The 12,177-nt window shown below is 41.0% G+C and overlaps 3 protein-coding genes across 3 annotated transcripts in view; 1 reads left to right on the top strand and 2 right to left on the bottom strand.

Moving 5' to 3' along the window:
* The window catches only part of LOC106650997, a 55,741-nt gene extending 55,282 nt beyond the window's left edge, over window positions 1–459 (bottom strand). The window contains exon 1 of the mRNA XM_014369323.2: window positions 226–459. Within this exon, the coding sequence (XP_014224809.1) occupies window positions 226–304 (79 nt within the window). The 5' untranslated portion in view covers window positions 305–459. The remainder of the gene's footprint in view (window positions 1–225) is intronic.
* Window positions 460–696: 237 nt separating this feature from the next.
* Window positions 697–7,919, bottom strand: LOC106651076. The gene is made up of 3 exons (XM_014369417.2): window positions 6,711–7,919; window positions 3,300–3,530; window positions 697–3,209 (listed from the first exon to the last, which is right to left on the bottom strand). The coding sequence occupies exons 1-3, from the start codon at window positions 6,787–6,789 to the stop codon at window positions 3,028–3,030; spliced, it is 492 nt and encodes a 163-aa protein (XP_014224903.1). The 5' UTR covers window positions 6,790–7,919; the 3' UTR covers window positions 697–3,027.
* Window positions 7,920–9,265: 1,346 nt separating this feature from the next.
* On the top strand, window positions 9,266–11,671 carry LOC106651077. Its single transcript, XM_014369418.2, has 6 exons — window positions 9,266–10,057; window positions 10,651–10,685; window positions 10,761–10,872; window positions 10,988–11,060; window positions 11,130–11,264; window positions 11,347–11,671. Exons 1-6 carry the CDS (start codon window positions 10,016–10,018, stop codon window positions 11,415–11,417), a joined length of 468 nt encoding a protein of 155 aa, XP_014224904.1. The 5' UTR covers window positions 9,266–10,015; the 3' UTR covers window positions 11,418–11,671.
* The last annotated feature ends 506 nt before the right edge of the window (window positions 11,672–12,177 follow it).

The following is a 12,177-nucleotide window of genomic DNA, read 5'->3' as shown; positions in this document are numbered from 1 at the left end:
TTCAGCAAAAAAGTAGTTAGTAAAATTAATGTAACATCTCTCTGCATAAAATGTACACGATTTGTATGTTTACTTCATGACAATTTTATCAATATAAATAGTATAAAGTCAAATTTTGAGTTTCATTTTTTCATTTTCCTAGTTAATTTTCTTAATCAACGTAAGACTCTTTTTATTCAATATCAGTGTAAATTGAGTCATTATATTTTTTTTAAGATTACTTACCATTATACCAGCTTTTTATCGATGGCCCAGCAGACAAAGAATCCTGGTTATCGCTGACCCTTCTTTTGAATAAAAACATTTTCAACTGGTTTTTTAACTGAGATCAAACGAAAATATTTTCCATTGAATTACAACAGCGCACGCAAAAACTTGAAAGAATACAAAATAATAAAACTGTTACACACAAAAAGTATTCACGATAAAAGAGTCTATTATAGGAGGCGGTGCATTTGGCGGTTGCGACCTCACTACAAAGGGGGTCCCGAAAAACCGGTTAAATCTGAAGTGTGGTACAGGTCCTATTGTTTCATCTCACGTTTCATTGGCCAATAAGAGCGGTTTTTTCAAATATGAAGGATCAGATACATGTAGGTGTAATTTGTACGTTACAAGTAGTGAACGGTCAAATACTTCAAAATAAAAGCTTGAATGTCAGTGGAAAATGTGAATTGAATATTCAGGATTTCATCATAACGCTCGGAAAACATTTATTTTACAGTTAGTACATAACGAGTGTAAAGAAAAAACTTTTTTCATAACAATATAATTCTCACCGGATCATGAATCGACTTACATGAAATTATTATAAACAACTTATTTTCAATTACAAAAAATTGTATACTTAAATTTACAAACTCAATGCGAAAAATCTCAAATCCATTGAATACAGTATGAGTGAATTTTTTTATGATTCAATGTTAAAATATGAATATTGTAGTCTTCAAATAAAACATACGTAAATCTCACAATAAATTATTCACAAATCTTCTTTAAATGAAAATAAATCGTATTTATTAAAACAAATTAGTACGAAAAAACTTATAATCGAAAAATGGCCTTGTATAGTCAAATTCATCTGGCACTATGAAAATTCAAGAAGTTACATTAAAATATGCTTTAAAATCGCACCAATCATTAGTTAGTAAATTCGTTATTCGAGTCTTAATTTTAGCCAAGTCCACTACTAGTATTGATTGATTAAAAAATTGTATACATCACAGAGTAAAATAGGTTATAAAACATTATAATTAAGCAGTTATTCAAACAACAACTTGCTTTTATATTCGATCCTCTTACACTGATATGTAAAGTTAACTTATAATGTGGCTACTTATTTGTACACTCCTGCGTACTTGTACTCTGAATAATGCTTAGTTCAAGTAAGTTACATTCTTTGCCACGATAGCATTGCGAAAGGCATCAATTTGTATAGTACCTGGTAAAATATGCTTTGTGATCGCAATATTTCCGATGAGTTTGAAATAAACGAATCACTAGACAATTATTTTTATAAAACCGCTTGAATATCAATTTCATCTGACCGGATTATTTTTACATTTATAGTCTATATTCAATGATGTAATCATCGAAATATGCAGAAAACCCATTGTTTATTAGGTATTGATGAGAAATCTACTTTCTTTGGCCATTAGGAAGAATCCGTAATCAAATTCTATACTTAATAATAAAATAAAACAACTACTCATCGAGTCATATTCAATGGCGTAATGAATTTCAAACTTATTTTTCGACATTAACTAACTCTTCAGTATCTCAAATAGTTTAGTTCAAAATTAAAATAAAGAACTATAAAAAAGTTGATTAATTGTGCGAATTTTTTTTAAAATAACCACTATTTTTCATCGGATACTTAGTTTTACATTGTAAAATAACATTTACATTGTATTAATTAATGTAATATAAAAACGGCAACATTTTGAATTGTGATTGTAAAAATATCAATCAAACGGTAACTAGAATCTTACAGATAATAAAGTAACCGTTTAGAAATAAAATGTTTTTTTTTAACAAAAAATAAAAACCGTTGTCTCACAAAACGGTATCAAAAGTGCAATCACAAATAACAATGAGAGGCCATCTTAGAAATAAACCGACAAAAAGAGCAATTCTCATATTATTCCTTCGTAGCGTACTTATAATACAACTTTCATTTTGAAAAATGCCTAAAAAGTTTAGCAATCATCTTAGCATTATTAGTTAGTTGCGGTAGTGTTGTTTCGTCACAATCACTGACCGCTTCAAGTATTCGTAAAAAATGTACACCTTATAAAAAACTCACGTTCGTAACATTAGTCTCTATCGATACTCATTGCTTATATCTGTAAAAGTTTCTATAGAAAGTGAATAAAGTGTGACTATACGAGCGAAACAGATTCGACTCGTTAATTTTTACACCGATACGAAACTTTTTGCTCTACGCTCGAAACTTTTTTCCGCGTTAAACATTATAGACATATCTCTATAGACAAAAATGTCGCTGTGCGTCGAGAATTGGTTAAAAATTAATTACGAAATTATCCTATTTACTATAGCTAAACTTTACAGTGTCTATGTATATCAGCCTCAACAACAAGAAAAAATTGGTCTCCTGTACAGTGTTTGTGTGTGTGTGACTCGGTCTCATTTGGCTTCGATTCGTTACAGTTTCGCACGCACTCGGTGTTTTGCAGCCGCGTCGACTGATACGAAATGAAAAGCACAACCAGACTAAGGTTGAAAATTTGTGATATGGCAGACATATGCGGCGTCGCAGGTATATCGAAGGTTATCGAGACATTCGACGAAATATCTAGTATCGTTGTGCGCTTTACACATAGTAAGTCAGAGCAGCGAGCCAAGTTCGGATTCCGTCAGATCGACGGCGTCTCTGATGGCGAATATGGGAACACATGTGGAGGGGCACCCATCGAGCTGGCGCACGTACACGGCCCTCTTGCCGGGATAGCATCAGAGGTGCAGGTGGGGTCAGTGTACGTTCTCGATGTAGTGCACCCGGTAATTCTACGCGATCGGCGGGTCGTCGTCGTCGGTGTCGTCGCGCGTCACCAGGACGCTGCCGTAGCGATTCTGGCGGAACTGGCGGAAGCGCTGCAGCCACTTGTATCGCCTCGCGCCTATGTACAGGGCGGCGCTCAGCAGCACCAGGACCGTGGGCACGAGCAGCAGAGCCGTCACGGAGCCGCCTGAAAAAAACCAACGAGACGAGCGATCAGATTTTGTTCCTGCGGTGGGCGACGGAACCAAATAAAATTCCATTCGTTAGACATGCTTACCTCCCGCTCTGCGCTGATCCGCCTCCGGCTTGACTGGCGAGGAATTGGGTGTGGGCGGAACGACCCGAGGCCTCTCGACGCACTTCTTGCCGTCGAATTCATACTCCAACTCGCAGTCGCAGCGAAAGACGCCGTCGGTCTGATTTGTCTTGTGGCATCTCTCGTTCTCGCCGCAATTGGATGGGAAAACTTCGAGCTCGCAGCTTTGTCCGTAAGTCTGTCGTACTGCACCTGCGAATGCAACGAATGGCCAATATAAGCAAAAGTAAGCGTTGCCATGTATATACTATGTATTCAAATATAGTCAAATTACAGTGACTCGTCGCTGCGTCGCAAACATAATAGAGACTAGACAATAGAATTGGCGAAAAATAAAAAATAGTTGCAAGAGATGCGGGTAAAAGTTACTTCATTATTATGACTACGTTTGCAACGAGCAGCAGCAGCAGCGGCGGCAACGCGTGGGTCAAGATAAGAGAAAGAAAGCCAGGAAGAGCGGCTGTTGTCAATCAGTCAATTGAGAACCTCGATTTATCAACAAAAAACATACGCATACACATACACATTGCAAGAGAGCGCATAAATATGCTGCTACATCGCCGATGAGACGAGCAACGAGCGATAGTACGCGCTGATGATTCAAGAGGATTTGCGCGACGATATTTAATGCGATGAATAAGTTCCACGTAATAATTTATCAGTTTGTCGTGCTCGATGCTGGCTGTTGTATATAATTTATATATTTGTGCGAAGATAAGCGAAAAAATGTGCTCTTTGTTGGCAGAAAAAGAAATTGGCAAAATCAGCGATTGATCGCTTCGACAAAGCTCCGCACGTGAAATAAATACGTACAATATTTGATGAAGTTTACGAGCGCGACGACGATGACGATGATAATTGGAGCTGCATCGAAGCATATTTTTTCATCCACGAAGGACGGCAGATTAAACCGATTCAACGCAAATAATGCGATAAACGCAATAATTGTGCATGGAAAAGAAGTATTATAGTCTGAGCATTGACTTATTTAATGACTGCATCGTGTTTTTTTGCTACACCAAATAAATATCGCTAGTAATATATAGTAGAGTTGCGCGTTCGTTCGTGTGCGTGCAGTTAAGCAAATTTTCCGTGACGTAAGTCGAGCGAATAATTAATTCATTTCGAGACACACGAGTTTACTTCAAAGTACAATCAATCGATCGCGATTGTGGACACTTTATGCTCGCGGGTCTCAAAGATCAAGAGAGAGAGAGAGAGAGAGAGAGAGATAGAAAATACAATGCAACGCGAATAGCACAGAGCAAACAGAAAATTCAGAGTAAAAAGGCTAAATAATCACACGAGCGAGAGAAGACTCGCACACGAAAGTACATGGCAGTGTTTACTCAAAACTTATCAGCCGCTCTCTGAGAATACACCGTTCCTATCGTTCTCGATAAGTGTGTGTTTATTGCGTTAATTGGGCTGCGATAAAAGACGGAGCAGTGCAGCAGATATTTTGAAAGAGCAGCAGCAGCAGCCGCGCTTCATCGTTGATGCAATCAATTACATTAGCAGCAGCCCAATGGTCGCATGGACAAATGTATACAAGGGAGACGAAAATCGAACCGCTGCCGCTACTGCTGTTGGGCGATCAATGGGAAAACAGCTCGGAGAAGAGCGACGAAACGGAAGCGGGCCATTGGCGTCACTTGAGACTCGTCTCTGTTTGACGCGTGTCTGTGTGCAGTTCGTGTTTGTGTCCAGCATCGACGTCCAGCACAGCTCTTCGAGTGCAGCTATACAGCGGCACATTTTACACACGCTCGGCTACGCATGGACGATATAGCTGGACTGGATAGTAACGTATAAGCAGTCCGTTGTTGGGCGAATCGAGGCAATCGCGCGACTCATCAACGACGACGACGGCCCGTACACGATTGCGCGCCAGCTTAATTCTCGAGGCAGTAATACAGTTCGGAGTATCCGAGCAACGCATGGCGAGACGCGCAATCGTGTTCCCTCTGTGCGCTGTTATATGCACGCGCGATAATGATAAATGTACGTCGTTCGCAACGGAAAAGGGACTACTCGATCCGTCGCTGCGCTGCAACTCGTTCGCCGTTCGACAGCAAAGACAGTTCTAAGTTGATGCGACGATAGTGATCAATTATATTGTACATTTTTTTTCGAATCAAAGAGTATCAGCTCGATGACACGCGCTATTTTCCATTGTCAACGCTTTCTAAGGTGTCCAATTTGATTCTCGCGGTAAAAAAAACAAGAAAAAAAACTAAAAGCACGACATCGCTTCAAACAACGACGTTCGTGTATAATTTCAAAAGCAGCTGTTATCGCCGAGTGATGAAGCTCGAGTTTTTTTTCGTTATGATACACCTCGTGGAAAATATCATTTGCGCGGAGAGAGAGAGAGAGAGTGAAAAAAATTGAGAGAGACTAGGACGAGATCGATTTCATATAGATAATAATCAAACTTGCCGTGAACGTTATTTTTAACTCAATGACTCGATGCAATTCGCTTGGTAAATAATACGCAGGCCGCAATGCTCTAGATATAATGTATTTGCGAGTATACATGCGAAAACTCGGTGGATAGGACAACAACAAAAACAGCCAACGCCAGAAATATATGGAGGCAATAAAGTGTCGGTACAAAATGGGGACATTTCTAGACGAAAATGACTGGAAAAAAAGTACACGGAGCCAGGCAGCAGCAATACAATGAATGTATTGAAAAATCAGAAATTCTCGTCGACAGCCGCGCACGGCGCGTTCTCGGTGATCGAGTGCTATATTATATTATCCATGGCAAGCATCGCGTGTATATAGGATGTATAATATATAAAAAGTGTCGGAGAGTCAGTCTGCTGCTGCCAGCGCGGGCAATAATAGAAAATCACGAGCAGCAACAGCAGCAGCAGCAGCAACGGCCCGCATTCTTAATGGACTCTCGCCACTACTGCTTCTCTCGCATTTATCCGCATTTATCCGGTAAACTGGAAAAACACGAAATTCTCCAGACATGGAAATGGTCGAGGCGCACGATGTGCGACGTGTCTGTCAATGTGCAGCATCAGCTTCGTCGCAACGCGAGATACGCTCCAAAGTTTATTATAGCGTCGTGCGAAGTGCGTGCATGCAGCTAATGTTTATTATACTTGATTGATGACTCTGTGCCAATGACGAGTCTGCCTCGTAAAAATGCAGACGAACGAAGCAGTGAATAAGAAAACGAGTCGGAAACGTTAAAATGTCGAATGTTCAAATTGCACACTCGAACGAGACGGAGAATAAGGGAGACTGGACGCGGCGTATAAGGGTAAACAGAGTGCGCTTACTGGCATATAGCAGACGAAGGAGTCGGAGTCGCGGACAGACGAGATCTCGTATAATAATAAAAATACTCACCATCACCGAGAGTGCTGGGCGTCAGCAGCAGCGTCGCCAGACACAGACAGCAGAGCAGACCTGCCTCGGAGCTCCACATGCTCGATGCGGATCGGGGCCCGCGCACGACTCTCCGTCTACTAGATAATATATCGCAATCGCCTGCGTGTAAAATCTTCCTCGGTCGCGATCTCGAGATGCTCGTTTGTGCGCTGTCTGTCCGACTCGATGCGTGGGTGCGTATAAAATATATACGTACGGAGCACTCGGCGACGAGCTGCCAAATTCGATGGATGCGTAGCAGGGCTGCCGAGCGGACAAGTGCAGCCTAACTAGTTACATACCGTATAAACACACAAAATACAACAATCACACTCTCACACGGGGGGCAGTGGCGGTGGTGGCGGCGGCTACGACACCAACAACTTGTACTATGCGTGCGTGTATATTCAGCGAGAGGTTCGCTGCTCGACTGCCTCGGCGGCGGCTGGCTGCGACTATTCTATTCGTCGGCTGCGCGGCCCCTGCACGTTATAGGCGCGAACGACGACACGCTGCCGAGAGTATCGAGTTTAGCAGTCGGCAGGCGTAGGCTAATGCTCCGTTCCATAGCCAGCCAGAGAGAGAGAGAGAGAGAAAGAGAGAGACTGACTCGTCTAGTTGTCTGTCTGCGCGCGGCCAACTGCAAATGTGACCCGCTGAACGCAGTCGGGCCAGCAGCGGCTTGGATTCGAGGACTGCCCGACTCCTTTCTTATCTGCGCAGTCCTTGTCTCTTTCGTATTAGTTTTCCCTCTATGCGAGCGAAAAACAAATCCGTGCGACGCATCACTCGTCACCGAGAGTTCACTGTAATCGGCCTGCATACATGCGCGCGACACACGATAACGAGTCGACACCGCGACACGCCGCTGTCAAGCAATTTTTCGGTAATTTTACTCGCTGCACCGCACACCTCCTCAGTATCCCTGCAGTGAAAGCCGACTCTCCGCGGCTGACCTCGTACGCGATTCGTCTTTGGCCTCGGCGACTCCGAAATGCCAATTTAGGGTTATGTCGGCGCGTCTCTGCTAGTGGCAGTCGCTCTTCGATCATCCACTGCGAACTGCTACAGACTGAACTTGCTGTTCTGCACTGCACTCTGGTATAGTAAACGCCGGGGCTTGTCTGAATAGTCGTTTTGGATTACTTCGAGGTAGTTCGTTCGAGAAATTTGACCGAAGCCACGATGAGCTTTAAATGGCACTCGCCGGTGAGCTCTTTGACAATCAACTGACACTTGTCAACAGGCAGCAGTAATGCAGGCTCACTCGGTCCGCTGCAGCTGCGATAAATCCTCTAGCCATTAATTTCTGCCCGGTTGGTAGAATACTTTGAATAATAGTCGATCGACGCGCGTTCATGCTCGAATTAGATTCTTTGTTTATGCCGCGTTTCACCGAGTCGCAGGAGACGTAGACGTATAGGAGCCTAAACGATGGGCCACCGGCGATGCAGCGTGCAGTGCAACGCGACGCGCACCCAACAGCCAACTGCAATACGCAGCATGTCATGAGAAGCACTGCACAGATGCGCGGCGTAGAGAGTCGAGTCGCGCGCCGAATTGCCGTCTGCCAAGTCGAGAGGGCAGAGGCCTGTGCGAGAGGACGCGCCGAGGAGCCAAGGCCGCCAAGCCGCAAGGACGAAGTACTCCCGTGTATACTGTATATCGTACACCTCCCATACACGATCCGTAACGTTTGTAGGTATACTCGAACGCGCGCTTGCACACAGACACCTTCGAGGATCGAGTTACGAATTCGCATTTCGTCTCGAGTTGGCTGGAACACCGATTTATTTATAAATTATACGATACTGCAAGCCTACGCGTTTTTTAACTGCGATTTAATGAACTTTTTTGACGTTTATCACAAATCCATAGTTTCGATGGTCAATTGTCGCGCGCTGAAAAATTTGCCGGCAATCAAATTTTTTGGTGCGATCCGAGACTAGAAGTTTGAACTTTTTTTATACATAATCGCGAGCTTTTTACAGTTTTCAAGTGGTCCCTATATTTCATTCGCAAGCAGCAACTTTTCTCCGCCTACTCTATTTTTCTCAGACGGAAACGAACCGCAATTGCGAGATCGAAAGTTGCTTTTATACTCGTTCAGTCGCTCGCACGTCACTTTGATTTTCTTTTTTCATCAACTTGGACGAATGCGAAACACGATAGGCGAAAGTTGGATAGAAAAAGGAAAATGAAATAAAGCAAGCGAGCTATAGGTAGGAATATAGCTCCGAACAGCCCCGTCATTCGTATAATCTGCAGATAAAGCCATGCCGCTTAAGCGTACGATGACCGAAGACTTGTCGCTGCGCCCTTACTGCTCGTCGGAAGATGCGCACATATCGTAAACAGCAAAGTTCAACACACAGGTGAACTTGACGCGAGTTCAGCTCGAGCAGGTGAGGTTTTATCGTAATTATAATTGAATTAGCGTGTCTGCAGATGGCAGCAGTCTCGGCCAATGCAAAGCGAACGCGCGCGCGGAACCCTATATATCAGTCGGCTACAGTCGCCGGTCGGTAAATACAACTTGTAGTTCACCAACGCACACCTATGCATTTCCCATACATACACGGCTTTGCTTTCCGCAAGCACATATACATACATCCATAGGTAGCGGTCAAGTATAGGTATAGACGAAATGCGAATCCGCCTGCAACGCTGCTGCATAGAGTCTCTCGCGGCGCGTTACGTATTATAGCTCTGCTGCACATCAACGTGCGATATACGTAAGTATATGTATGGTGTGGGTATAGCTAAATGCGACGACGAAAGAGACTATACAAGTGCAGCAGCCCCAGTCTCACACACTGGACACTGGACGTATAGCTGAGCGCCCATAGACTCGTATATCCGATATTATGCGTGCTGCGCTGCAAGTGACGTTCACGCGGTGAGCCGCTCGTTGTTGTTGTTTCTTATGTGTTTACATGCATGTGTGCGTGTTTAATATACCTACACACCTCGCGCGAGCAGAAGCCGATCGCACACGCACGACGACACCGCTCCAGCTCCGCCGCGTTGCAGACTGCAAGTAGGTAGGCTTGTACGTCTATATGTGCGCACGACCAACGACTGACTGCTGCGAATAATTTGCCTTCAGTGCTCCCGTGCTGCTGCAGCGCGCGACAATAACACGATATCGTATACGTAGTACGTGCACTCCTGCGCCGCAGTTGCGATCGTGTGTCCAGAGCGCTGATCGCCTCCTTTTGCCTATATTTCAATCTCGTCTTAGTTAGACTGCAACAACGACGGCGTCTTATCCAGAAATCGCCATGAGGGACGTAACGCGAAATGTCTCGCACTTTTCTTTAAAGGTAAGGCACCATTCGCACCTCTTATATATTAATAGCCCACCCGATAGAGACTTAATAAAGGCAAATACAACACGCCTACTTAACGATGTAATGAATGCCTTGAACACGCCAACCTCGGCTACGTGATTCAAAAACAAAACTCGCTCGTTTCGCTGATATTCGAGCGCGCGATCGTCGCGTCTTACTCATTCTTTTTATCCATAGCAATTCTAAATTATTATTGCTACAAATATTTTACGCTACGCTCCTTCTGTTCAGCTCATATTATTGACAAATAAATACTTTTTTCGTCCTTTGAAATTTGAGTATTTATATCGGTTTTCTCCGTGTGGACACTCCAACTTATTGTGCGACCATAATAATATCAAACCACATATCTAGCATCATGTTACAAGTTGCATGACTAGTTCACGAGATGAACAACTTTTTACATAACACATCCTAGCTACTTTGCATCAGAAATTCCACTTGTGGGGATTTTATATGCACTATGTTTACTGTTACAAACTCACCTTAAACTTGATGAAAATTAACGCTATTTTATATTTTTATTCATCTTTTCATTTTATAATAACTATTTGATTATTTTTCAGGCCATTTTTGCAATACATTTTCTACTTGTTGCATGGTAAGACTATTTTAAATGTCTTTATGTCAAACAATTTTATAGCATTACTAATCAAGTGGCAATTTTTTTTCACAGGTCCATAGACAGTACATACTACTCAGAGTCCATGATATTTTATAACTTGTTATACTTCCTATGTTTATTGTGGGCAGTCCATAGTGCTGAGTCAGATGAGCCTATTCAATTTGTAAGTACAAGTGATATTTCACTTTTTGATTGTGATACTCATGTTAAGATCTATAGTTTTAGAAAACAAAATACCTCATTCAAGTTATTAAAAATTTTATTTATTTTATTTGCAGGCTCTGTTCATTAGTGTGACTTCAGAGTTTTTGGACTTTATCAATTTGATTGTTCACTCACCTTTTAGCGGCTGTAAATACTTTTTCAATTATTACATTTAAATCAATTTCTGATTAATTATATGACTTTTATATCTTACAGCTTCATATATCAAGTTTAGCGCCAGCATGGTCATAATTAACATGATTGCACGTGTTTTAACAACTATATATTTGCTTCGAATTGGTCAAGCTAGAGGTGGAGCTCTTTCTACAATCTTCACCAGTTCACCAATGGGTACAGAAACTCAAAAATAATATGTATAATATAAATATAATGGGATTATTTATTAATTTACTAAATTAATTTAATGTATTAGGTCTTGGAAGACAAGATTATGAAGACATTTCACATCCAGTTCCACAAAATTCAGATTTCGCTAGAGCTTGAAGTTTTATCAGATTCTGTCACTCGTTGCTTTTAATATAAAAGAGCATTACTTAGCTTTTTTTTTAATTTATGAGCTTTTTATGAGTAACAGTCTATATAATTTTCCAAATGCAACAAACGAATCAATTTTTTACTAAATTTTCCATTTCGATATGAATTTTGTGTTACAAAAAAGCTTTAAGACTTTCAAACATTTTTCTCAAGATTAATACTGAAAGTATAATAATTTTTAACATTGCCAACTATACTCAATATTATTTTGTACTTTTAAAAGTAGTTCAGAATATTAAATTTGTAATTTATTTTGTTGTTATGTAGAAATATAGTATATACTTATTAATTAGAGTGTCACGTGATAATTAGCGTGTATCGAATGACACAATGACAAATCAACTTATAGTGGCAAAAATAAGCTGTACTTAATTTTTGCTGTATTCAATTTTTACTGCAAATATGAAATATTTTTATCAATCATTAAAATATTTCACAAATTAAAGTCTGCATATGTTTTCATGCTGTTTATAAATTTTTATAATATATTATATTATAATAAAAACCAATGAATTTATATATTTCACAGAAAAAATACACTATTTATATTTTTCATAGAGAATAGAATGTACAAAAATGAAGAAAAAAGTACTCTACTTCACGATTGGAATTTTTAAAAAGATATGTGCTTAAAAAACACATTGAAATCACATTTTTGAGCTAATTGTAGATATTGTAATGAAAAAATTGTCGTCACAGAAAAATGATT

This window comes from Trichogramma pretiosum, unplaced genomic scaffold (genome assembly GCF_000599845.2).
Source record: "Trichogramma pretiosum strain Unisexual culture from Peru unplaced genomic scaffold, Tpre_2.0 scaffold65, whole genome shotgun sequence".
Classification (NCBI taxonomy): Eukaryota; Metazoa; Arthropoda; class Insecta; order Hymenoptera; family Trichogrammatidae; genus Trichogramma; species Trichogramma pretiosum.
Note: the sequence above shows the minus strand (reverse complement) of the source record. Positions and strands in the feature narration are given on the sequence as shown.

Coding starts and splice junctions, on each gene's coding strand:
- LOC106651077 (XM_014369418.2), top strand. CDS start 10,016: ATGAGGGACGTAACGCGAAATGTCTCGCACTTTTCTTTAAAG. Junction 10,058..10,650: donor TCTCGCACTTTTCTTTAAAG/GTAAGGCACCAT, acceptor ATTATTTTTCAG/GCCATTTTTGCAATACATTT. Junction 11,061..11,129: donor TCACTCACCTTTTAGCGGCT/GTAAATACTTTT, acceptor TATATCTTACAG/CTTCATATATCAAGTTTAGC.
- LOC106651076 (XM_014369417.2), bottom strand. CDS start 6,789: ATGTGGAGCTCCGAGGCAGGTCTGCTCTGCTGTCTGTGTCTGGCGACG. Junction 3,531..6,710: donor GCCCAGCACTCTCGGTGATG/GTGAGTATTTTT, acceptor TTGCATTCGCAG/GTGCAGTACGACAGACTTAC. Junction 3,210..3,299: donor GGATCAGCGCAGAGCGGGAG/GTAAGCATGTCT, acceptor GGTTTTTTTCAG/GCGGCTCCGTGACGGCTCTG.